We start from the raw sequence: 26079 nt of genomic DNA, 5'->3' as shown, positions 1-26079 counted from the left end.
TAAATTTCAATCAAAATAGAACTTTATCGTCTTGCCTATTGTTTCCGCATTGATAGAATATAAAAATCTGTTGAAAGTTATAGCTTTATCATATCAGTATTCTTTTCGTCGATTACATTCACACACAGAAATCAATGTGCAGATACAATAAAAAATATTTTACTTCTAAAAGGCAGGTCTTAAACATACATAATAAAACGTAAAGTTTTTATCTTCTTTATCTGTAATCTTCCATCAATCTGTATATCCAACTTTAATTGTTTGCATTAATAATTTACTCGTGTCAAAAATTATATCATTTGTAACTTCCGCAGGAATCGCTATACATTTCATTTCTTATATCTGACAATTAGTTGTCTGTATATCTTACAATTAGCTTTTGTGAATAATATTACCGATGCGTGTACTATTCTCGGCAACAGTCGGAATATTATTTTATGTAAAATGATCTTAATTCTATGATGCATCCAGCTACGACGCCGTAAATTAACACAGTAAGGTTTTACACACACTTATTCGCTTTCTTCCTTGGAACGCTCTCTATCCGAACGTCTGGATTTCTTCTTACGCCGACTCGGACTTCGTGATCTCGACTTGTGCCTGCGAGATCGTGATCTTGATCGATGCCGATGTCTAAAAAATACCGGAGTTAACATATATCAACATATTATAGAAATTATACCATACGTAGCGTCTGATATAGAATTCTGGAGAAGAAGGAAGAACAGATTATTACCGATCTTTATGTCGATATTGAGATCTGGATCTGTCGCGCTCTCGATCCTCATCTCGCGTCATAGAGTCCCTATCTCTATCGCGGTCCCTCATCATGGACTCCTTCTCCCTATCACGATCGCGATCTCTATCCTTGTCCCTATCTCTACTCATAGACTCCAGTTCTCGGTCCCGATCTCTATCCCTGTCTCGTTCCCGATCTCTGCCGTCCCTCTGATCGCGCGGCATCAAAGGAGGAATGGACGTTGGTGGAACCATCGTAGGTATCGTCTTAGGTCCCATGTCTTTGTCGTCTTCACCTTCAGTCATCGGGATCGCTAGATTTGTCGGCTGCCATGTCTTTGATAAAAAGAAAAAACGTTAGCTTTACTTTTCTAGAAACTTTTGTAGAATGTAGAATCATCGAATGTTATACAGCTTAAAAATTGCTATATAATTAGATATACATTAGATAGCTACACATTAGATAGTTCTATTCAAATAATTGCTATATATAATGCTATTCTCGAATAATTTATATCGTACACTGCACGTCAAAGATTCCTTTTCTGAGGTAAGGGAAGGGGGGACATAGAAGTTCTAGTGACTTTAATAGAAGTAACCAATAACGTCTCTAGGCTTCTATGTTTTCCGTTTACCTCAAGAAATGAATCATTGACGCGCAGTGTACAGCGCTGCATTCTTACTGGGTCATTGCCCCACTGGCTGTCCTGCGTAGGCTCGTAACTCTGGTAATACGGGTCGGTTTCCGGCATATAGAACGGCGTGGGTTCTCCAGCATATCCCGGCGGAGGCATATCGAACGGCGGCGGCGGCAATCCTGCTCCAGGAGGCGGTACGCTCATGTCGGGGAAACCTGGTTTCCTGGAATACTCTCTCCTGTCGGCAGTCATGACTTGTATAACGTTTCCCTTTGGTGGGGATTTATCGAGATTTCTTCTGGAGGCTAAACCGGAGCTTCCTATAACATCTATAGTTCCTGCCATTTTCCTTCCAGGCGGCGGACCTGCCCTCTTAGGACCCATTATGCCAGAATATTTGCTGTTGTCGTTGGTTATCGCGACTTGAGGCATTCTCATGCCCCCCGGATTGCCACCACCGCCACCCGCGTTTAAGATCAATCCTACTCCAGATTCACTTCGCATCCGCTTTTGACGTTCGCAATACGCTCTCCAGGTGTCTTCGTTGAAGCCATAATTGAAGTAATCCGTGATATCCGCGCCAGGCTGTCTCCATGGTTTATCCTCCAATTGATCTAAATTGAATTCGTGAGCCGGTATCCCATTGATAACGCCAATAGTCTCGAATTCGTCTATACTGAACTTTCCCGGTTGTTTGCTCAGCTTATCTGATACACCGGATGTGTTGGTTAGCAGTCCTCCTCTCTTGATATTTAAACTACCGTAAGCCGGAGTCGATTTGATATCGCCGATAACAACGTGTACATCGTCATCGGAATCAGATTCGCTGACTGCTTCGCCATCCTCCTGACTAGAAGCTTCCCTCCCGTTCTTATTCCCATCAGCATTCTCTTCTTGAGCATTATTCAACAAAGAGGATTCTTCGTCACCACCGCCAAGAGAGTCGGCAGTCTCTTGCATCTATAAAAAAAATACGTGCTTTAAGAACGATATTGAGGTACAAAAAGGTCAAACGTTTTGGAAAGAAAGAAAGGATACAAATACAATTTACACAAACTATAGTTCATGATGAACATGTTTATCTTTCTCTTCTATCTATACATTTATTGTTTATTTTCAAAGTTTTTTTTTTTAAGAGATTTGGGATAGACACGTTTCTATTTTCGTGATTCCGTGTCACCAATTGGGGGGGGGGGGTCCAATTTTTTGACACAAATCTTACACCTTGTTTATTGTCAAAGTGTTACGTACAGGTTATGTCGCGCCATTAAAGCAAGTATGCATATTTAATTGGAAGTCTGTACGTGACATGAGATATTAAGTGTGCTAAATCGTCGAAATCGAAACAAATGTAAATTTCTCCATGATATTTTGCGGAGAATCAACTGTAAACGATCGAGAGAGGTTAGGTCGCGCGCATACCTCGGACGGTGTTTCACCGGTACATTCCACCTTAAGCTCCCCCTGAGTCTGAGAGTTCTCTTGAGCCTCAGCGAGTATCGAGTCATTCTGCTGTATCTCCGATTGAATATTCGCCGGGATATATTCCTTGCTGTCGGTTGAATCCCCGTACAACCACTGATCCTCGCTTTCATCCGCCATTTTTCCTGCGTTTGACAAGAATTGACAAGGCTCCCGCGAGAGACTTCGCGAATCTGGCTCTTCGCACGCCCCGCTGACGCGTGGGAACAGCGGCTGTCGCACGTGGGACACGAGAGCTTTGTTCTTTGTAGCTGAACTTTTGGACTGTTCGTCTTATTTTTCTTTTTCTTCAATATTTAATTATCATATGTCTTCTCTTCATTTTAAGTGCAGAAAGTGCAGGTACGAAGAACCAGGCTTACAAAACTGGAGTGACGCGTGTCCACGCGTGTCTCACGCGATGGCCAATCGGTTTCCCATATTTATCTGAGAATATCCAATGCGTGTGGGAGTGGCGGCCACGTGCTTTTTGCCTGTAGATATTTCAATGATACGAAATGTAGACATACCTCTCGTTTTAATAATGTATTATTTTATCTTTCTACATTTTGCAAACTGTAGACAAACTATTACATTCATTGGTAATGTCACTCTTAAACTTGGGGTAACACGTTCTGTATAAGAACGATCAACTGACAGGTTTTGCATTTGATCACTCATACCTTGGTTTCATAGATTAATTTAGAGAGTTGAAAGACTTGAAAGTCATGAGTGACGGGATTACGAAGTAAATGATAAAAATCGGTTTTATATAGGATACTCATATTTCATTCTTGATTTTTTGATAAAAAATTGGTTTTATTTCTATATTTAATTAACACTATTGTACACTCGTTAAGTAAATATTGTTTTTAGTACGCAATAAGAATCGTCACATATCACATTTGTTGAAGAGTTATTAGTCAATGTTTTATGATTGAAGATAATTTATAGTATATTTATAGTATATTTCAATAAATTTTACACGGTTAAACTGCTCGCTGCTACTGTATTATAGTTTTATTATGATTTTATTATGATTTTATTATGATTGTTCTTTTTCAATAATTATGAAATCTGTGAAAAGTAAAAATTTATTGTTAGATTGCAGATTCATTAATAGCATCAATTAAATAAATAGTCGTTCGACATTGTCATGTAAAGTATTTGAGCCATCTTCTGAATAACTCTTCAATCCGTCATTGATGTATAATCTCAGATTTCTGTACATCATCTCGAAGATGCTAAACTTACACTTATTAGAAAGACAGTTACGTTTTGTCCATGTAATTTTTCTCTACTAATTTCTCTATTATTGCCTGTAGCTGGAATATAGTAGTCCTCAAAGTGTGGATCTCTTTTAGGGAAGCATTTAACTTGCACTTTAAAGCCAACACTTCATCCGAATTATCTTTACAGCTTTCTTCTACTTCTGTTTTTATTATGAATTCTGTCTTTAAGCTCTCTTCTGCGGCAGCTTTTTTCGGCGAATCGCAAGTTTCATGCCTCGTAAGTACAGCTGCTTCCTGTTCTGACGGACTTTCGCGTTTAATTGTTCTGGAATGAGAGAATATTGTAGGAACAGCATTCCACTTCAATAGCTTCTTACGGTCTGCCCTTTTCAGCTCAAACTGATCATCCGTAAAGTGAGCCTAAAAACGATTAATATTCTGACATTTCGATAGTATTACTTAAATCCTGGAATCCTTTGACATAACTTGAATTGTGCACAACAATAAAATATTTCCTTACATATAGTTATTAATGTGCATCACTCCGTCCAACATTAATATGAATACTAGAAGCTACAATTCTCGATACATAATGTAACACGTAAAAAAAATCCTTACTTGACAAACATATACATTTAATGGCAGTTTGCCCTTTCTGCCTATATTTTGTATCCACAATTTTCGTCTCGTTTCATTCCTATGTCCTTGAGGCAGCTTATAGAGTTTGTGCCCCTTTTCCGATCTGTTTTGGCACCCTGTGACGCAGCAACAGGGCATTGTCAGTGGAAAAACGATTCCCTGTTTTCCAAATATTTTATTCCAGATTTATTTTGTTTATATGTCCTTTCACTTATTCTCATATTCACGTATATCCTCAGACAACAATATAAATATTTACGAGCGTATGCTATAAGAGAACAATTCATGTATTGAATTATGTGTTTCGATTAATTTAATATTAATGTGCTTGAAAATGGATGACACGTACTTATTCCGAGTGAAATTGAAGTGAAAGAGTGTGAAAGAGGCGAGTAACGTGTCAACGGAATTAACTCCGTCTGATTTCCTGAATGGTTCTTTAATTAGCTTAGATGGCGCGCGTGTGGACCATCGAGATCCGGTGGCTCGTGGATCCGGTGACCGGTGTGTTGTGTTGTTATTTGCGAACAAGTTGAGGTTGAGAGACCCACGATAGAACCTGGGACTCCACGATGAGCGAAATCAGAGCGATGACGACGATATTACGCAGAATGTTTAGCAAGAGAGCAATTCCTGCCTCTCTAACCAAACCACTCGCCGGTATTCGTAAAAGAATAAAAATGATAGAAAAGGACGAATCGGTTGATAGTTTCGACGCTGAAGACGTAAGCGAATTCGAGGCGGACTTTATGAATGTCGGTATGAGCCACAGGATGTATGAAAGGTATATTTATGTCTGTACTTACACGAAGATTCTATGCATTGCATTTAATTGTTGTAATATAATTTTATGTATATATATAGTATTTTACAGCTAGTATTTAAGCTTGCTTTACCTAACCTAAGTTTGCTTCACATTATTTTCTAAAATGTTGAAAATTGTAAAAACGTTATATATAATGAAACATGTCGAATTGATTTATTAGACGGCATCAATCTTTTTTTCAGAGAGACGAAAGTCAGGAAAGAGCGTCTTAAACAACAAATCGCCATCCAAAAGTGTTTTAAAGAGAAAGAACCACGTTTTCTCACATTTGCGGAAAACGAGTTGATTCGTAAGTTACACAATCACAATCCCGACGAGTGGACAGTGGAGAAACTCAGCGAGAGTTTTCCTGCCTTACCAGAGACGATACAAAAAATCCTGCGGACTAAGTGGTCGCCAAAATCGGTGGAGAAGGTTATGCAGTACGACAATGTGGCGGTTAAAAATTGGGAGGAATACCGGGCGGGTAGACTCCCGTTGAATCCCATGCTCGGTGAGCACCTGATGAAATTTAAGAACAGGAAAATTATTTTGACAGACAGAGAATCGTTAGCGAAACAGTTTGTCCCTAAGGTGGAGTTTAAGAAACCAAAGAGTCAATTGTTCTCGAGTATTATACAAAGTTATCTAGATGAGAAGGAAAAGGAAAGCGATACGAAATTATTATCGCAAGAGGATAATTCGGGCAAAGTGGCAGGTCGATCCGATTACTCCAAAAATCAGAATTTACTGACTGCAAGCGCTACAACCGATAGTCCTACTGCTGTAAAAAATACAGAGAAATTTGCATTGAACGAAGAACGATCTTTTACATTACAATCGCGTACAAATTCGCAGAAATTAAATGTGCCAGTTGATGAGAAAGGTAAATTACTTACATTTGACGAATTTGTAAGGACAAAGCTGGAAGATATAAAGCAGGAGTCCCCGGAAGAAGGTATCACTCTACTGAATGTGTATAGGAAGCAGGTGGAAGCCAGTCAAGAGATGCAAACTGCAGAAGTTGCCACAGCATCCGACAATGCGGTAACTCACGCCGAGGAGGATACTTCATCAAAGATTGCACGACGGTCTGACAGAGATATTTCTATACCTTCTAGGGATAAGCATAAAGACTTCAATATCGTTGGGGCGGATGACAATTTGTTGGATACAAGGGTCAAAGTGTGGAAGAAAAAAGCGGATACAGAATTAAACTATGCTAAGCCAATAAAGATCGCGAAGCATCTCTACAAACCAGGCATGACGTATCGGATCAGCGATTGTTATTACGATGACGACGGGGAGTTTTTATATCGGGTTCCGGGTGTACATGGTTAAATGTCTCTTTATAGAACTATTAATGTACATAATAAATTTGTATGTAATATGCACATAACTGATATGTGATAGAAATAAAAGAAAACTGTGACTTCTCTAATGTTAATTTATTATTAATTTTATTTATTGTATCAAATGTAATTGTAGCCTTCATATTTATTCTTCGTAGACGTATTATTACGTTATCTATATTTGAAATATATAAAATAAAAATTATTCTAGAAAGAAAAAGGGTATGTAAGTGTAGCTAAAAAAAACAAACATTTTATATTGGTATCCCTGCAGAGAGAGAGAGAGAGAGAGAGAGACAGTGGCGGCGAGAGTGGCGAGACACGGCGAGACTTGCTGTGTGTAACCTAACCTAAATATAGATTTTGTAAGAAGAAATTAAATAAATGTTATTATCGAATTAATATACAATATTGTCGTCAAATATGATATCGACTGCTAGAGCTGTACTTCGTGTTGAACAACATATAAGTTAGTATTAAAGAAGAAAAAGTTATTACGGTTATAATATTGTCACATTTATTCTTTACTAAATTTATACTCTGTTGAATAAATTTCTTATGATGTAATCATTTATTACTCGTAATTAGCGATCATATATTATTAATGATGTTTTATACTATCTGTTATTTCAGATTATAATATTGTGGTTAATGGGTTTCATCAGTCTTGTGTACAGTATTTGAATCAGAGGTGGAGACAAAAGTATGATTTTTGAAATTATCTATGTTTAAATATAGAACGTTAATATACATTGTTCTGACATATCTAGCACAAAATGATTATTCCCAAGTTTATTGTATACCTGTATGTATATAGAATATCTAATGTAAAAAGTATAAAAATATAAGAATTGGTTTTGTTTGAATTAATCTACATGCAGAATATGAAATTCATCAATATATGTTTTAATGCAATGTTGTTTTAATGATATTGATATATGCATATTTCTCTTATTATTATTAGATATATGTATAATTAACAGTTGTAATTGTTTAATTGGTATATTATATTTTTAGACGTGGGTTAACGGCTAATCCAAATGCTTTCGGTCTGTTGACAAATTTGCCAGATTATACATTTAAAGATGGAAGACCTACGCCTCTTGGAATAAGACAAAAAGCACGCTTAGATAAACAACGTGATTATGCGGTATGTAAAACAAATGGAGATTATTACTTGTTATGAAATCATATACTTACTGTACCGATTTCCAGGCAAGGATTATCAAATTAGTTGGAGAGGTAGATTATGCTGTTGAAAGACATGCTAGATTGCAAAAAGAGAAAGAGCAAGAAACACAACAAATCCTGGACAACAAGTTGAAACCCAAAGGAGATTTACTACTTCAAAAACAGGCAGATACGATAGAAAAGTAATTTTTATGATTATGAAGAAAGTAATATACTTGCTTAAATATTATCTTATATAATCATTTTTGTTTATCCCGTTAATTTTTTATCCACGCTATTATAATAGTTGATATAAGGATGATATAAGGATTGACAGCACCATAATCCAAATGCAATGATAGAGAAGTATGAGATATGTGGAAAGAAAATATATTTCTAATTATCCACATAACTTTCTCATATATTGCAAAATTTATACATAGCACACTTATATAAACAAATTTTTTATCTTACGTCGTAGTGGTACTAAACAAGCAACTAATTTATCCTCTAATTATGTCGACATTAATCTTGATTGGCAAGTAACACGGATATATAGCCCGCTGATGTTTTTAGCAACTGAAACATTTGATCCTTTAGATAACCGTAAAATATTAAAGACTTGAAAGAAATATATTGCTCGAAAATTATAATGTGTACAATGATCTAAAAAAAATATTGTCTCATAATTCAAGTAAAATAAGAAAAAGATTATTGCATATTTTATATGTTCCACACAACTCACGTTGCAGAACGTGGACATTGTCATCGGGAATGTTTTTCCTGCTGTAATATTGACTGGTTTCTTTACACGGAGCATGATTAACGTCAAGTTTTTTGCTTTCTTTGGCTCCAGTGTATACCATATGTAGTCGTACGTGGCACGATGTATTTTTTCCGACTGAGAAAATATTACTCGTTGAGGAATTAATTCAGAATGGAGGAGAAATGGGATTAATTATTTAAATTATGTCAATTACAGAAAAGTTAAATTTATTGAGAATTAAATCTATTTATTGATAATTACAAAAAGTATGATTTTTATAATTTGCAAATCTCAAGGCTATTAAGTCGGTGGTAATTTATTATACAGTTTGAATAGCACATATACGACGATCATGATTATTCATTTAAAGTTTATATCTTCAAAAATCATAATGATTCTTAAGTATCTTTTATTTGCAGTTAAAATTATAAAAATATTCCATGTCATAGAATTAAATAATTCGCGCTTTATCGTTATTTTAAAAAAACCATACTAACTTACTTGAGTCACAAGATGTTCGCCGATCGCACAATAAAGACACGTATGCATTAAAACACATACACTTTCGGAGATGTACCAAATTAATTGCGTAAACGACAAGTGATTAAAAACCTGAGAATTATTGTAAATTATTGTAAATTATATATATTATATTATATTTTAAAATATTTTGTTTTGAAAATTATATATCGCATGTGAAAAATGGTGGTAAATCGTGAAACAGCTATGAAAACGCAATGATGCATTTTTGATAAACGCATCTTACAACGTTGATCTAATTTGGTCGATGTAATCGGCTTAATTTACCTTAGTAAAATGACGCACAATTATTTTTACTTACGCTAATTATTAAAAATCCATGAAGACAAAATAGTATGCCAAAGACGAATAACAGGCCGAGAAGCATTAAATTGAATGTGTTATCAATGATTTCTATAGATCTGCAAATTAGATGTAGCACAAAATAAAGAATGTTGCATGTAATAACATGTATAAAATGTTTATACAGTTTCTACGGAATAATAGAAAAATTCTAAATTCTACATATATTCAAATATTTTAAATTCTACATTTATGGCTTATTTCTAAGAAATTAAAGTTGACGTAAGTTAAAATATAAACTAAAATTGTACGCCGTGTTTTATTTTTAGCAAATCAAACTTTGCTGATATAAATTCTTTAATTTCTTAAAAAAAAGAACATTAAGTCCAGTCAGTCCATGTTTGAACATATGACTCGTAAACATTTTCGACTCATTGTCAGAACCTGATTAAGCGGATGTGGTCTTTCACATTGTACTTTAAAACCGCTTTGAAATTCGGATCCTTCCCCAGATTCAGTATTCGCACATGCAAATTTTCCATCTGGCCGCATATGTGTAAAATCAGAAGTCCAAGGAAGTTGTCAACTGCGGTATAAGAGAAACCGGATGCAGTCAGCCCGATTATTTGTATCAAATATGTTAATTCGTATTTCGGGCTGCTGGATACATCATGCAGATAGTATGTTTGGATCGGCAAAGGCTTTCCAATCGGATCGGTGAAATTCGTTACGTGCCTAACCGACCGGCCAAAAAGGAAACAGCCGATGGCCACCACCAGTGTACAAAGGATCATGATGGCTCCGCATATGGCTAGCAAACGGATGATCCTGGCTTGTTTTAACATAACACTTCGCTCTTTTTCTATTTTCACTCTCATCCAGTCTTTCACGATCATGTTAACTAACGGCGATAAAACTAGGAAAATCATGTGTCTTCGATATACATACATATATATACATATATGAAATTATCATTCTATTATAACATTATTATGTCCTCAATCTTGATGATTGATTTTGATGCTATATATTTGTTAACATTTAATAGTTTCCAAAAATAGGAAACAGATTTTACGTATAAGTTTAATAAAAGATGATAAAGGATAGAGAAACCTAAAAGACTGAGGCAAATAATTCGTTAAATGATAAAGTACCTTCTTTCTTGTGCCACATAATGAAGACTTTCAGTGTCGTGATCAAAAGAGGCAGCGTGTATTGTAAATTATCTATCATCAGTATCATATCGCCCCATACTCTTATCAGTGACACTAGAGCCGGTATTGTTAATACGAAAATCAACATGATGATATTTAATAACAATCGAAGCTTCGACAATAATTCTTCACGGTGATCTTTGGTTTCTTCCGGCCACAAACCGATAATTTTCAACATGCAACGGTTCAGGCTGATCGCCCATTCCAAATCTATGTAAGCAATCAAATATATTAGAATTTGCTGACTTGAATATCACATTACACTGTAAAACTTCACACATTCACTTTAAAACTTTTTTATTAAAATATTAATACACCATACACCGTAAGCTTATATATATTTTTTATGACTTTATAGTAAGAATCCTGAAAATTAAAGAGAATATACATACACAATTATAAAATTTCTTAATAAAAATTTTATTTTTTTAATTAAAATATTAAGTATATAAGATTGACATAAATTCTCACAGATTTATATTACTTTTGTATAAGAACTCATAGTTGCAGACTCAAAAATTAAAAAAATACATAAGGAGAGGAAAGAGAGAGAGAGAGAGAGAGAGAGAGAGAGAGAGAGAGAGAGAGAGAGAGAGAGAGAGAGAGAGAGAGAGAGAGAGAGAGAGAGAGAGAGAAATATTGAAATTGCAGAATATAAAAGATTTTGACACTATAAAAATAAAGTATTTATTTTTTAATCATCGTGTTACAGATGCAGCAGATTAATTTAATAATAAAATGCGATGTATTATCTGTAATGCGATCTTTAAGAAAAAAGTACGTTAATTGTTTCGAAATTCAAAATGTCTTTTTTATTCATCTCGCTCCGCATTGTACTCTCTTCTCCCTTACAAAAATAAACACTTGATATAATAATCTTAAATTATGACGAGAGATATAATTTTATATTGCATCTATGTTTTATTAGAATTATTAACTAATAACGAAAAAGAATTAATACCATTATATTCGTCTGAACGATCCATTGGTCAAAGGATTACTGGTCTTCCTTCGTCTCAACGATATTATCCCCACCGTTTGAACATTATTATCACGCATGCCTCCGACGAAGTTCTTGAAACGCGATACCTTGCACCGTCATAAATATTGCAACGGCCAGAAAGAACGTGCACCATTATCGTCTCGTCAAAGTGTTCATTTGGCGAAAGGGTATGATGCATAAATTATAATGGAGACCGCGCAAAAAGAGCATTCCAAGTTCACTGATCGGCAGAACCATACTTTTTACGTTTCGTTCTTTTTTTCCTTTTGCTGTCGAAGACCCCGCAAATGAACAGTCGCAACCGCGACGTACAAGAAAAAATTTTCTTACGTTCGTAACAAGGAGACGAAATGAGTTAAACCGTTGAAAAATTCAAAAGACCCGTGGAAAGCGCGCAGCTTGCAGATACTTTTTGCTATCGCTTTATCGCTAAAAAAATTCCGTCGCTGAAAGAGAAAAGAATCGCTGGATACTTTGACCGTGCATTATTAACGAATCTGTAATGGCAGGGTCGTTTTCGTCGAGGCAGTCGAGACTTAGCCACGTAACGAGAATGATAGTAGAAAGAATAACAGTGACGGTGACAATTTGTCAGTGCTAATTCGAATTATAGTGCTATAAAAGGAATGTGCGCGCACGAATTTACAATAAATAAAATATCTCTAAGATTACAATATTTAAAGCAGAAAAGCTATTGCTTTTCGAAATATTATTGTGCGTCTCACAATTTTTTTCTCTATATCTTTTATCAATATACAATAATATATAATACAGATGATACAATATCGAAAAATGTCACTTTTCATCTTCTTATTCAAAGAGAAAATATTCCGTTATAGATTTTTACATAACTATAAAAATTAAATAATTCTTAAGTTATAGCCAATTGCAAAAAGGAGAATGAAGATTAATTCCGCGATGAGATGTCTGTTTTGCATACTTATATTGGCGAAGCAAATAAGAAAAGAGGAAAATTTTTGTGACGCATTAAGAGCTAGCTGGTTCGGCGAAATGTTGGGATATGGTTTCGGCGTGTGATTTTATTTAATCCTCAACTTGCCCGCCTACGAATCTAATATCGGCAAAAGGAGAGAGTAAAATAAATTTGACGACGTCGTTCGTTTCCATTTAGGAATTTCTACCCACGTGTAACGTGTCCGTATATCGATATGGGATGCATATCTTAAATTCTAAATGTTAAATCTTAAATTAGATAAAAGTGTCATCGAGATAAAATATTTTTTTATTTAGAAAAAAATTAATTCGGTTCACACACCTATGCCCTCGAAACAAAGTGTCTGTTCCCACGCAAAACATTTGCGTGTCGCACTTGTCCGTTTTTAATACCTTTTCGAAGCAAGATGCAAGAATCGCGTTTGAGTTCACGGAAGAATGTTTCCCTGGTGGTGTAACACCTCGAAAACGGCATTCACGAAATTTACATTTAACGCGTGACGATGTCGAAGCGTGGATACGTGAGCCGCGTGAATGATTTTCCAATGACACGCTTATTATGCAATACTTATCACACCTCGTTCTTTTACGGACTATTTTTATACATGCCTATCTACGAAAAGCGGGCCATTGATTCACACAAACGATCAATGAGAATTCATTTTTACATTGATGAAAGTATCCATATATTATACAAAAAAAGTTAATAAAGCTAGGAGAATGTTTTTTATCGTTCAAACATGTGAATTGCTGTACGACGATATTGCTGCTGACCTCTCAAGACTTTTATTTTATTTTCGTGCAGAACAAGAATACATGGGGGTACATAAATTTCTTATCACAGTTTAATAAACTCTCGCGGGAAACGAAAAAGATGCAATGTTAATTTTATTTTTCTGTTACAAATACGAATGCATTGTTTAATGCGCTGCTACGACGATCGTGAGGTAGGATTTCGTGTTGGCAGAGGCGCGAATATTGATGTTGGCTCTGGATTTTCCCAGAGTCCCCGGCTCGTCGCATATTACCGCGTAGCTGCCACTGTCGTTCACCACACTAATGTAATGGATAATTCCTGCACAAAGGAGAATATATTTAAGATCAATGGATGCTTACAGCTACTTAAAATTTTTTAATTATAAGCTTGATTCATAAAGTAACACATTTTTTTTCTCACCATTAGTGACAGTTAGCGATAGGGTAGATGACTGAACAGTGTTTGTTGGATTGTTAAACTCGATGACTCGGCGGAAGACTGATTCGTCGGCATATCTTCTTCCAATTTCGAGATTTCCGATGAATCCTGAAGCAGCGTGTGTCTCGGGCACAAGACTTTTCTGTACAGACGTGGCATAAAGACATAGAATTTTCTTAATGATTACACCAAGAAACTTTTCTAGGACTGTTCTTCGCGAAACTATAATCTTTCTATATTCTAACAGGGAATGCATATACATAACATAATATTTAGATTGATTTTTATACAATAAGTCTTAAAGATTATCTTGCACCATAAGAACTGATAATGATGTCTATGAAGATAAACATTCAAATCAATGTATGTTAATTTTCTTCTGTAAATATTAAAGATTATATAGATTATTTTAGTACAATTTTGATCCTTCAAAGAAACTGACATAAAAATTAATATCATATCTTACGATTTGTAAGATACATTATGCTTCTTCAAAGAAAGTTAAATTAAATTTTAAAATCAAAAATTAATTTAATTCTTATTTGTATCAGAATTTAAAATAGAATTCTATTTTATACGTAGTATGAAAAATTAGAAACATATACACCATGTATTAAAAACACAACACATAAAATTATAAATAGAGAGATCTCCCACCTTGAGATCTGATGCGGTTTAAAGCGTGCTTTAATCCGTGCCATTTATATGCATATTCGCGGATTTTTGTCTTTTCGTAAAGCGTGTGATAAATTAATTATTAACTCACCAGCGCCGTTTTCGGCACGATATCCCTCTCGCTGAAGTCGACTTGGACATTCTTCGTTTGCGACAAGTCGATGGCGGTAGCCGCCTGCAGGAGGCCCAGGATCGCGAGTGCGACGACGATCGGACGCGACATTTCGATACGGTTTGATCGGATCGCGAGGTGTGTCCGTCTCTTTTATAGGGCAACTCGCGTGATGCGCCAAGGTGAGCGTGCCTTATCTACACGGCTCTTTTATGATTTCTCCACCGATGCTGGCCCTACCGCGTTTCTCCCCCGCGGAATACAAATAAGAAAAACGCGACCGCGACGGAGGCACGTATGCCGTCCGTCTGGTTCGCGCGGGGCCGTGCGTGGTCGACGAATTCTCGCGGATGACCCTCGAAAAGAGTATACCGGGCCGTCCATTGGTATTCGAGACGAGCGCTTGACGCCCCAGGTGCCAGTAATAAAAATGCTCTGTTTTATGGAAGTTGGCTGCGTTAGGCTGTTACGGCGAAAACAGCGGAGCTTTCAGACTCTCGATCGCTTCTTCGAACTCATCGCGAGCTTATCGGTTCTCGGAGAGACTCTGCGGTTTTACCTCCGATCGTAAAGATTGAATGAATATATAAAAAATATCGAAAATGTAAAAAACCTGCATTTGTATATATATATTTTCAGGAGGAAGTAAAAATAATGCGTTACACAATTGGTATTATAAACCATTCAGTATCAACCTTTGGATTTACATATATCCTTCGAATAACTCAAGCGTGTTCGATTTAATGCGATTGCTATTATAATCGAGAAAATATCCTTTTTCATTAAAAAAAATAAAAAGATCCTATATTCTATTATCAGATTGAGCAAATAAAGTAGAAATTTCCAAGTTCAGTACAGTTGTACAATCGGAGATATATAGTTGATATAGTTATTTAATTAATTTCTGATTCCGTGATTTCTATCAATATTGGTTTTTGGATAAGATAAGAATTTCATCAGCAAACTATCATCTTTCCTGGTTGTACAAAATGTGTCAAAAAGAACATCTTTCAAACATGAAAAATTAAATTTTATTTATCATATACTTACGCACAAATCAATCATGATATAAAAATTATAATAACATCAAAATGGTGTTAAAATGGCTCCAAAATGATTATTAAAAGTGGCTTTAACATTTTTTTAACGCCATTTTGACGCCATCATTGTCTTTTTGTTCTGCTTGCATGGGTGTTAAGAATTTTACAACTTCAGGTGATTTCGATCAAATTCCGGTTAACTTAATTATCAGATAAAATACTCATTATTATTTTATTAATATAGATAAAACAATAATTAATCTTTTTTTTTAGAAAAAAGATTAATTATTGTTTTATCTATATTTAATATATAGAAAGAAAGATTAGATTAGAAAATTATATTATTCGTAGAAACTTTGCGACAAGCTATTCTTTCCACTTCAATTAATCATTAATTAAAAGTTAATGAGAGTTTATCGTAGAAGTCATCATATGCTTTCTCCTTTACTTATTCATTATAAAAGCAATTGTATAAAAAATGACAATATCGCTTATTCCATTTTTTATATATTTTTTTCTCTTAAAAGTGATAATATACGTTGTAATTATTTTAGGAAAAAATGTGTCAGATTGATAAAAGGATCAATTAATCTTGTAGAGATTCTGTGAGTAACTTTTCCAAGAATTTGCAAGATTGATTCTATTGTGTTCCCCCTCTTCTCCGTTCATTCTCTATAAATTAATGCCCAAATGAACTATCCGCGATTTAATTATCTTAAAAATAAATACAATATATATATTTCTAACATCTTTAAGTACAAATATCCATTTTGTAACATCTTTAACCGCGATCACAGGCAATTTGTGCAACTCAATTGTAATAAAAGAAGTTGCTTTTGGAGAGCTGGTATCCCGACATTCTCGACTCCTGCGAATCTTCGACAAGAAGTTTTTTTTTTCGATTTCGATTTCGATTTCTCGTTCGATTTTCCATCGCGCTGGACTGTGGCGCTGACTGCTGACATGGGCACGAGCGCTCTCTACCGGAAACAGTCGGAATTGAGGCGATGACAAGCAGTCGACGGTCAACACTCCGGTAAAAATGGCGCTCGCCGAGGTTTGTGGTATCAACTCCGCCGTCGATTTCGGCTATTCGCAAGAAAAGGACAAGATCGCCGGCGAGGTCGAGGCGTACACCAGAAATTTCACTAACAACCTCCAACTGGCGGTGCCGCCGTTCGTCAATGTGAGGGCTTAATAACGATCGTAACCCAAATTTGCAGCATCATGCAAATCGCACTTCGCAACACGCAAATTACGGTTTACAATTTGTCAAATTAACAGACAATTGTTATCACGTCGCAGCAGCTGTTAATAACGATACTAATAACGATAATAATTGAATTCTTTGAATGTGTCTTCTACGATTCTTTTCAAGTACACAATCAAGTATTTCTAGGTTATTCTTGTATGAAATTAGGACAATAGTTATTCTTTAAATTAATAGCACAAGCCAAACTTTGCAGAATTATATTTTATATATTATATAAAATATTCCTATGTTAAAATCTAAAAATGACCTTTTAATTTAAATAGTTTTAATCCTTTACATGTATTTCTTTTTACATTATAGCCAGCTGAAACTCTTGGTCGTATAGCTCAAGGCACCGACGAGACCGGAAAGAACCTGAAGATCAAGTTCGATCATGGAACTACAACCTTGGGCTTTCGATATCAGGGCGGGATTATCCTGGCGGTGGATTCGCGTGCGACAGGAGGACAGTTTATTGGTAAAACTCGTTATATATTTGCACGATAAATTATACAGGTTATACAGGATGAAAACTGATTGACTTTTACCTTGTCCCTTAGGTTCGCAAACCATGAAGAAGATAGTGGAGATCAATGACTATCTTCTTGGCACTCTGGCCGGTGGTGCCGCAGATTGCGTCTACTGGGATCGAGTTTTAGCAAGGCAGTGCCGCATGTACGAGCTCAGAAACAGAGAGCGCATCTCCATCGCGGCAGCGAGTAAACTCCTGTCGAACATGATTTATAATTTCAAAGGAATGGGACTGAGTATTGGTGAGATATTAGATTAAAAATTTACATTATATATAGAATTTAGTCATGGGATATATGCAAGAGTTCGTACATGTAATCCTTTTGTAGGTATGATGCTGGCTGGATGGGACAAGCGTGGTCCCGGACTTTACTACGTCGATTCCGAGGGCACTCGTACTCCGGGAAAGGTTTTCAGCGTAGGCTCCGGATCAGTGTTCGCGTTTGGTGTTCTGGATTCCGGTTACCGGTGGGATTTAACTGACGAACAGGCATACGAACTTGGAAGAAGATCGATCTACCACGCCACACACAGAGACGCCTATTCCGGCGGTATCATAAGAGGTCGGTTATGACGGTTATAAAATGATGAGAGGTATATTGTGTAGTATAATTTTGTACGATATCGCAATAACTTAATATACATTTTATTTTACAGTATATCACATGAAATCGACTGGCTGGGTGCATATCTCAGACCAAGATTCCAAGGACTTGCATTATGCGTACCGTGAAGAGAAAAAATTGGCAGAGCCGAGCACCTCCTCCTCCTAGATTTAATTATTAAATATGCATTGTACGTGCAGATTAATCGTTTACACAATAAAACAGAATAATTTCTATCCGTGTAATTTATAATAAATCGTAAAATCAACGCTTTCTTATTAAACTATTAAACAATTTTATCAAATGTGCACTGTAACGTCAATTTGTCCATAATCGTGACAATACGTAATATCTGGCATAAACATTAACCACTATTTGGCTTTCTTTCAAGTTTTAATCCAAGTTACTCAAGTATCCAAAGTTTCGCAGCAGACGTTAAAAGTAAAGGACAACTTTCCAGAACTTATTTATAGTAATTATCATCAGATACATATTTTGTTATAAAAATATAAAGAAATCGAATAGGTAAATTTCTGAAGTCTTAATTTAAAAAAAAAATAATTAGATACGTAATTATTATAAACTAATATAAAAATAATATGAGTTTAAAGAATTTATATACTTTAATTTCTTATTTCTTTATTGTCTAAATATCTTTGTTTCTTATGTTAACACCAAACACGTAGATTGTCGTAGATCATTATTGTCGCCACCGTGCGTATATTCGAGACGAGGCACCGGGCACCGCGAGAGAAGTATAAACGGCATATGTGTGGAAACCCTACCCCCTCCCCTGCCGCTGCTACGTCTTTTCGTAGAGCGCGACGCAGTACCGGGTACCGGCAGTACGCACACGAAGGCGTCAGGCAGGAATTGGATGCCGCGCTATCATCGTCACTGGATCGGCGAGGGAGAGAGCAGAGAGAGTCAGTGCGTGTTGGCACAGCATATTGCGAGTATTGCGACGGGAAATTCGACCGTGGCTCCGGATCGACGCGAGAACGACGGGATGTCGAGCGGCACGGACGAGTGCAGGCTGAAGGGCGGTCATCCCCCGGCAGGTTAGCGATTCCCACGTCCGCGTTTTTCCGTCCGCCCTGCGGAAACTACGCGGGAAGACGGGGTTAGAGCCGCGTTTATTCCGCGGCTCTCATGGCGCGTTGACGTGCCACCTGTCGATCGCGATTCGATTTCCAAGGTCGGCCCTCCGCTCCCGTGCTCCATATCTAATGCCGCGCCGCGCGTCTCTCGCGCGACTTCTGCCTCTTTTTTTTCAGTCAAGGCGGGCGGCATGAGGATAACGCAGCACAAGACGCCGAAGGACGAGCGCGAGACGAAGCCCAGCAAGGATGTTGAGGAGAGCAAGCCGTCGAGCAGGTGATGTAGACCGAGATCCCGATCCCGACGTTTGTCGCCCCGACGTCACCAAAATCTCGCCCGTCCCTCAACGGATTTGGCGATTAGCGGCTTCCCGCGGCGTCGAAAACAAGGGGCGGCTCGCCGCGTAGGGTCGGATTCAAGGGGGACGCTACGGAAAGATTTAACGACATCCACAGAATTGATTCGGCAATCCAATATTGAGATCAATATGTGATTTAATTCTGATATTCCGAGGAAACATTCTAATATTATGAGAATTAGATGCGAGTCTATTTTACGGTTGTTATCAATTTTTACTGTCTGCCACTTAAATAACGGTAAAAAATATTGGTAGCATCGATTTTTTCTTCTACATAATCTTCCTCTTTAATCAATAGTCCTAACAATCAATTAGATATTGCTGTCAATCGACTGTCAAACCAACTGCCTGAAACGACTGATAAATGACACGTATTTCTTCTACAATGGCGATCTTTTATTGCCTCTTCTTTGTTGCTACATATTGCTTACATTTCTAATGACATGCATAATTATTCCCCTGGGCCTCCGCAATCACAAAACCGAGCCTGCCCACGTATACATCCGGCTCGCGGGGTATCAAACATATGGCAATGTCGTCGGTTCTTTCTTTTTTGCATTCTTAGATACGAAGTGAAAGAATTGCAAGGCATAAAATATTTGCGCGACTTGGCCGATTATTCCATTCTTGCGCGACGCCAATTTTGACGATAAGTTATGATTATCGGCGCTTCGCATTTACATAACACAATGTTGCGCAATCGAAAATTTAAACGTGAGTTACGACTGAAAAAACATTTACACGGAAGGAGTTAAATTATATTTATACGGAGCGCCAAACGAAGAAAAGGATTTAAATATAATTCGACGACTAATCACGCCGTGCAAAATCCCAATAAAATTCCTCGGAGCTTGTAATGATAAATAAAAATGATTTTCTTCCATTTCCGCGTTGAAAAACATGTAACATATGTTCTTGAGATCACTTTCTAATTCGAAGACTTAAAGAATTAATAAAACAGTTCGCAACTGAATATCGTATCAGTAATGTATATATCAGAAATGTTTACTTAACAAAGCACGTATATCTTTATTCATCGTACTAAATCATCACAATTATCAATACATCAATATAACGGTATTGCACGCGACAAGAAATCGATAAGATAAATGATCTCCAATCTTTTCCTCCAGATATAAATATATACAATCGCAAGAATATATTGGTTGTTCTAAAATCATTTTTAATTGTCATTAACATTTTCGAGCGCGCCTTTTATATGTTACTTTCAAGGTGTTGCCAAAGTAATCCATAACTCAATATTATCCTATCTCCAGTCGTACGTAGTAAAAATGAGAAAAGTAATTCTGACGTTTGCAGTCCGCCGAAGACGATAATGATCAGCGGTGCCCCGGCCAAAGGAAACGCCGATTTTCCACCGGAAGCGGTGCAGCACTTCCACGAGAAGCCCACACCGACGCACGACGCACGACCGGCGCACTCTTCGCGTCCTATCATTATTCAGCAGCCCAGAAAGTGAGCCGTACTTTGCATCGTGCTAGTGGACTTTGGCCCACAGAGTCACCCGTTGAGTTTACGAGAAAAAAAAGAAGATTATAATTATACAAATATATATATATATATATGGGAGATAGGTATATATTACATACGTAAGCGTACTTAAAAGTTTTTAAAAGGGTTAAAATTGAAGAGTTTTGACTTCGCACGGCAGCATTTTGCACCGTGCGATCCCCGATCCTTTAACCGACGAATAATATCGAGATCTTTTTTCTAACAAAATACACGGAAATTGTGAATTTCAGAGAAAGAAAGCCAGAACTAAATTGCAATTGCGAAAGCTACGAGATGTTAGCGAATTGGGTCCATTTCTGAGGATGAAGAACGGGCAGGACCCGCGTAACCAATCGGTTAAAGGATCGGGGAAACTCGATTTCTCGTACGCTCTGAAATATTAGATTACCTCACGAGAGATACTACTATATTGTTGTTAAAAACAAAAGAAAAAGAAGTTTATTTTTGACGCCACGAGATCCCTCGTATCGGCATTTAAGATTCCACGTACGAACCGTTTGCGAGTACGTTCTTCGACTCGTTATCAAACGTTTTATCTTTGCCTTATCGTTCCTTTTATACTAGACACGTTTGCTATGATTACATTATTACGATTAAGTATTGCTGTAACATAGTTACACGATACTGTTACTATTTTGGGGACCAGTATGTACTGCGACTCATGACGAAACTTTCGCATTTAGTTGCATTCTCAGCCTTCAGTCTTTTTATTTTTCTTTTTTTGTATCTGTCCGAACCATAATATAGAAACCAGACGCATCAGTATCACTTTGAATTTCAGGGAGTGAATTGACACTTCGTCAACGTGAATTAACGTTAACGTAAGTTAATGTTAATATACGTTGACGTAAGTTAAGCGTGTAAATGTCGAGCGAGATTCATAGTTGGCGACAGTTTGTATAACATTTCAGAGGGAATAAATATTCATATATGTACATAACCCATGGATTGTGTAATTATTTTCATATGTCGAAATTACTGTAAACTAAACTTAAATAACTTAAAATCTGATCATTTTGGCTGTAAATTGATGTTAATATGGCCGAATAAATATTTCATAATAAATATTGATAATCATTGATTGACTTAATAAAATTTTTATTCAGCATATAATAAATTAATAAGAAAAAAAACTGAATAAAGAGCCGTTAACAGTGTATAGATATCTAAATTAACACGGCAGGAGTGAAGCTAACAACAGCTCAATGATATTCAATGATGTTACGTCTTCCTAAAATCCACAATATAGGATTAGAAAACGCTATTGACTTTTCTCAGATACACTTTGTTGCTCTATGTAACCTCGCATAGTTTCCGAAATACTCTGCACACCGTTGGTCACATGGGTCGGAGTCTCCGACAGGAATTTCATGCTTGCTATGACTCCCTTGTTCCATGATGATTTGATAGAGTTGGAGAGGTCACTGGTGCTTGGCAACGGTGGTAACTATACGTGACAATTTAATAATCTCTTTTTCTTAAATGAATCTAATCAAAATGTTGAAACGTGGAATTCGTATAAAGGTAGAGCTCGAATACTGTTGTACGTACAATTAAAAATATGACTGCTCGAGTGTTGATATTAGCAAAATCGAGTTCATACATTATTCTACATGACTATGATTAGATCTTAATGTTGGATACGTTAACATTTAATGAAAAATGAAGGTTTGGCTCTGAGGATGCTAAAATGCCGTTTATCAGTTTGAACAGAACCCACCTCGTTGATCACTTCCTTAGGGATATTGTCTTTAACGTAAGGCGCGATGGTATTGTAGAGTCTCCCGTACAACTGCACGCTGTCCTCGGACTTGGACCACAGGCCCTGCTGAACGCTGTAGTAAACGACACCGCCTACGACGGTGGCCTTGACGGCGAACCTGCGGGACATAACCTCTCGTCACGATTCGATTTCGACTCGCGGAACAGTGCAGCATGCGAATACCGTGACAGCGTGTCCTCTCTATTCCTCAGCGAATGTACTAACCGCACGATGCCCATTATTCAGTCAGAAATTACTTCGCCAAGGGTGAGTTCGATCCGAAACGCTCCAGTCGAACATCCGCCGTCTGTCAAGAGGCTTACATAAAGCCCGCCGTCTTTAAAGCAGAAGGAAGAACCGAGTTGCCACTGTTGCCAGTAATGGCTTCTGCACACAGGACGCGGAAAGGCTTGCCGCGCGGCAAGAAGCGACGCGGTAGCCAATAAACTTTTGGTTCTTACGGAAAAACAACACGTTGATTGGCTACCGCGACGCTTCTTGCCGCGCGGCAAGCCTTTCCGCGTCCTGTCAGAGAGAAGAATGAGAGACGACACGGCCCGGTTTTAGGTGATCCGCGAACGCGATACGCCCTCTGGGAACGATGTAAAACGTGCACATGAACTACGTAGCCAATGTCCACGTGGGCCACGGGGTAACACATACGTGCACGATTTAGGTTGCGTTCCGTGCTAATGTCGGTAACACAAAGTTATTGATTTTTCGTTATGTGAGCGAGCGAGAAGGTATAAGAGCGAGCGAGACAGTAATTGGAGTGAGCGAGATGAGAATAACACATGCAGAAGGCTCGGGGGTGGGGATCTGATCCTGATCGAGGATCGAGCATCGAGTCTTTTCCTTGCGCGCCGTTGTTCTTATGGGAGCAAATACTTTATCGAATGAAAATTCTTGTTTTGTTCCTCGTAGCTTTCCACTGCAACTCATTGCATCTGATCCATCCGATTTACCTACTTCAATAGTACAATCGTCAATGAAGCTTATATTACACAACCTGTAACAAACAATATATCAAAATATCAAAATAATCTCTTTTATTCCCTTGAATAAAATATATTTTTATTTATAGTAATTGCTGAAAGAAACTCATCAAATTAAGAAAAGAATTAAGAAAATGTATTATTAATTTTTTAATTTCCAAATTTGATCTTCTCAAAAACTTTATACAAAATTTTTTAATATACATTATTTATTATAGGTATATTATTATATATTATTTTATATACACTTTTGCAACTACTTTTCGACTGTATTTGCAATCGATTATTTATTTAAAAACACATACAATTAAGAAAAAAAGAATCTATAAAATGAGCAGCAGTGTTATGATATACAATGTAAAATACATACGAAGACCAACTTGTAGACCGACGAAGACCGTTCTGCAGAAATTGTAAAATACAGTTGAAAAAGTAATCCTATGTAGGGCGGCAGTGTGGTCTAGTGGTAGAGCGCCAGACTCGTAATCTGAGGAACCAGGTTCGAGTCCACTAGAGCCATGGAAAGTTTTTTCCGAAAGCTGCGCCCCTCCGTGCAAGATAGGCCTCTTGTGCGGAAAAAACTGGGCTCCGTCTTTCGGAAGAGACGTTAAACCGTTGGTCCAAAGGAAATGGATGAGAGTGGGATAGGGTTGGGTACGATGTTTTAAATCTTTCTTTCATTTCTTGAATTTCGTTCAAAATACGCGAAAGATTTATACGTACATTTCGTCGTCTGGACTGCTGGCCGCTGGCAGCAGTGGCAGCCTCGGTGTCGGTGTCCGACGACTCATCCTCAACTCTCTAAATTATATTTAATATATTTATTTTTATTATATAAATACACTATATGAATTAAAGATTTATTGCATTGCAACTGTCGCGTGCCTTGAATGAAATTTTTGGACCAACGGTTTAACGTCTCTTTTCCGAAAGACGGAGCCCAGTTTGCTCCGCACAAGGGGCCTATAATCTTGCACGGAGGGGGCGCAGCTTTCGGAAAAAACTTTCCATGGCTCTAGTGGACTCGAACCTGGTTCCTCAGATTACGAGTCTGGCGCTCCACCACTAGACCACACTGCCGCCCTACATAGGATTACTTTTTCAACTGTATATGTATTTTACATTGTATATCATAACATTGCTGCTCATTTTATAGATTCTTTTTTTCTTAATTGTATGTGTTTTTAAATAAATAATCGATTGCAAATACAGTTGAAAAGTAGTTGCAAAAGTGTATATAAAATAATATATAATAATATATAATAAATAATGTATATTAAAAAATTTTGTATAAAGTTTTTGAGAAGATCAAATTTGGAAATTAAAAAATTAATAATACATTTTCTTAATTCTTTTCTTAATTTGATGAGTTTCTTTCAGCAATTACTATAAATAAAAATATATTTTATTCAAGGGAATAAAAGAGATTATTTTGATATTTTGATATATTGTTTGTTACAGGTTGTGTAATATAAGCTTCATTGACGATTGTACTATTGAAGTAGGTAAATCGGATGGATCAGATGCAATGAGCTGCAGCAGTGGAAAGCTACGAGGAACAAAACAAGAATTTTCATTCGAGCGCAAGGAAAAGACTCGATGCTCGATCCTCGATCAGGATCAGATCCCCACCCCCGAGCCTTCTGCATGTGTTATTCTCATCTCGCTCACTCCAATTACTGTCTCGCTCGCTCTTATACCTTCTCGCTCGCTCACATAACGAAAAATCAATAACTTTGCGTTACCGACATTAGCACGGAACGCAACCTAAATCGTGCACGTATGTGTTACCCCGTGGCCCACGTGGACATTGGCTACGTAGTTCATGTGCACGTTTTACATCGTTCCCAGAGGGCGTATCGCGTTCGCGGATCACCTAAAACCGGGCCGTGCTCTCATTCTTCTCTCTGGTCCTGTGTGCAGAAGCCATAAAGCGGGGAACACAGACTTTTGCATAACGCATAATACGTAAGCATAAGAAAACTGATTGGTCTATTTCTTTATGCACATGTGTATGGACCAATCAATTTTCTTATGCTTACGCATTATGCGTTGTGCAAAAGTGTGTGCTCCCCGCTACAATCTAAGGGTGCGTTCCGATTCCCCACCTGCACGGGGATTCTCTA

The 26079-nt window shown here is 37.1% G+C and overlaps 8 protein-coding genes across 10 annotated transcripts; 4 read left to right on the top strand and 4 right to left on the bottom strand.

Moving 5' to 3' along the window:
• Positions 1-200: 200 nt before the first annotated feature.
• Fip1 (Factor interacting with poly(A) polymerase 1) lies at positions 201-3191 on the bottom strand. 2 transcript variants are annotated; one of them, XM_071717508.1, is made up of 4 exons: positions 2799-3191; positions 1374-2336; positions 737-1074; positions 201-633 (listed from the first exon to the last, which is right to left on the bottom strand). In XM_071717508.1, the coding sequence occupies exons 1-4, from the start codon at positions 2976-2978 to the stop codon at positions 513-515; spliced, it is 1602 nt and encodes a 533-aa protein (XP_071573609.1). In that variant the 5' UTR covers positions 2979-3191; the 3' UTR covers positions 201-512. The 2 variants fall into 2 exon arrangements, with proteins under 2 accessions (XP_071573609.1, XP_071573610.1); XM_071717509.1 differs by having other exon boundaries at positions 1422-2336; positions 2799-3189.
• A 1974-nt stretch (positions 3192-5165) lies between these two features.
• On the top strand, positions 5166-6949 carry LOC139779206 (uncharacterized). The gene is made up of 2 exons (XM_071717510.1): positions 5166-5492; positions 5717-6949. Exons 1-2 carry the CDS (start codon positions 5281-5283, stop codon positions 6852-6854), a joined length of 1350 nt encoding a protein of 449 aa, XP_071573611.1. The 5' UTR covers positions 5166-5280; the 3' UTR covers positions 6855-6949.
• Positions 6950-7159: 210 nt separating this feature from the next.
• On the top strand, positions 7160-9469 carry Mrpl52 (mitochondrial ribosomal protein L52). The gene is made up of 4 exons (XM_071717512.1): positions 7160-7334; positions 7499-7568; positions 7883-8015; positions 8081-9469. The coding sequence occupies exons 1-4, from the start codon at positions 7289-7291 to the stop codon at positions 8240-8242; spliced, it is 411 nt and encodes a 136-aa protein (XP_071573613.1). The 5' UTR covers positions 7160-7288; the 3' UTR covers positions 8243-9469.
• Positions 8561-11843, bottom strand: LOC139779211 (odorant receptor 13a-like). Its single transcript, XM_071717516.1, has 7 exons — positions 11799-11843; positions 10778-11047; positions 10068-10539; positions 9643-9742; positions 9303-9413; positions 8781-8936; positions 8561-8614 (listed from the first exon to the last, which is right to left on the bottom strand). The coding sequence occupies exons 1-7, from the start codon at positions 11821-11823 to the stop codon at positions 8561-8563; spliced, it is 1188 nt and encodes a 395-aa protein (XP_071573617.1). The 5' UTR covers positions 11824-11843.
• A 1714-nt stretch (positions 11844-13557) lies between these two features.
• Positions 13558-14917, bottom strand: LOC139779207 (uncharacterized). Its single transcript, XM_071717511.1, has 3 exons — positions 14756-14917; positions 13972-14131; positions 13558-13869 (listed from the first exon to the last, which is right to left on the bottom strand). Exons 1-3 carry the CDS (start codon positions 14885-14887, stop codon positions 13715-13717), a joined length of 447 nt encoding a protein of 148 aa, XP_071573612.1. The 5' UTR covers positions 14888-14917; the 3' UTR covers positions 13558-13714.
• Positions 14918-16816: 1899 nt separating this feature from the next.
• On the top strand, positions 16817-18440 carry Prosbeta5 (Proteasome beta5 subunit). The gene is made up of 5 exons (XM_071717517.1): positions 16817-17002; positions 17390-17546; positions 17629-17841; positions 17929-18162; positions 18257-18440. Exons 1-5 carry the CDS (start codon positions 16859-16861, stop codon positions 18370-18372), a joined length of 864 nt encoding a protein of 287 aa, XP_071573618.1. The 5' UTR covers positions 16817-16858; the 3' UTR covers positions 18373-18440.
• Positions 18441-19025: 585 nt separating this feature from the next.
• LOC139779213 (death-associated protein 1) lies at positions 19026-22136 on the top strand. Its single transcript, XM_071717518.1, has 3 exons — positions 19026-19265; positions 19482-19581; positions 20984-22136. The coding sequence occupies exons 1-3, from the start codon at positions 19082-19084 to the stop codon at positions 21141-21143; spliced, it is 444 nt and encodes a 147-aa protein (XP_071573619.1). The 5' UTR covers positions 19026-19081; the 3' UTR covers positions 21144-22136.
• On the bottom strand, positions 20038-23375 carry LOC139779214 (MICOS complex subunit MIC13 homolog QIL1). 2 transcript variants are annotated; one of them, XM_071717519.1, is made up of 3 exons: positions 23142-23375; positions 22917-23076; positions 20038-22643 (listed from the first exon to the last, which is right to left on the bottom strand). In XM_071717519.1, exons 1-3 carry the CDS (start codon positions 23195-23197, stop codon positions 22458-22460), a joined length of 402 nt encoding a protein of 133 aa, XP_071573620.1. In that variant the 5' UTR covers positions 23198-23375; the 3' UTR covers positions 20038-22457. The 2 variants fall into 2 exon arrangements, with proteins under 2 accessions (XP_071573620.1, XP_071573621.1); XM_071717520.1 differs by having other exon boundaries at positions 23184-23363.
• Positions 23376-26079: the final 2704 nt, after the last annotated feature.

Source organism: Temnothorax nylanderi, unplaced genomic scaffold (genome assembly GCF_030848795.1).
Source record: "Temnothorax nylanderi isolate EJ_2023f unplaced genomic scaffold, tnyl_v1.0 TNYL_tig0214_pilon, whole genome shotgun sequence".
NCBI lineage: Eukaryota > Metazoa > Arthropoda > Insecta > Hymenoptera > Formicidae > Temnothorax > Temnothorax nylanderi.
The sequence above is the reverse complement of the archived record's forward strand: the minus strand, read 5'-3'. Positions and strand labels throughout refer to the sequence as shown.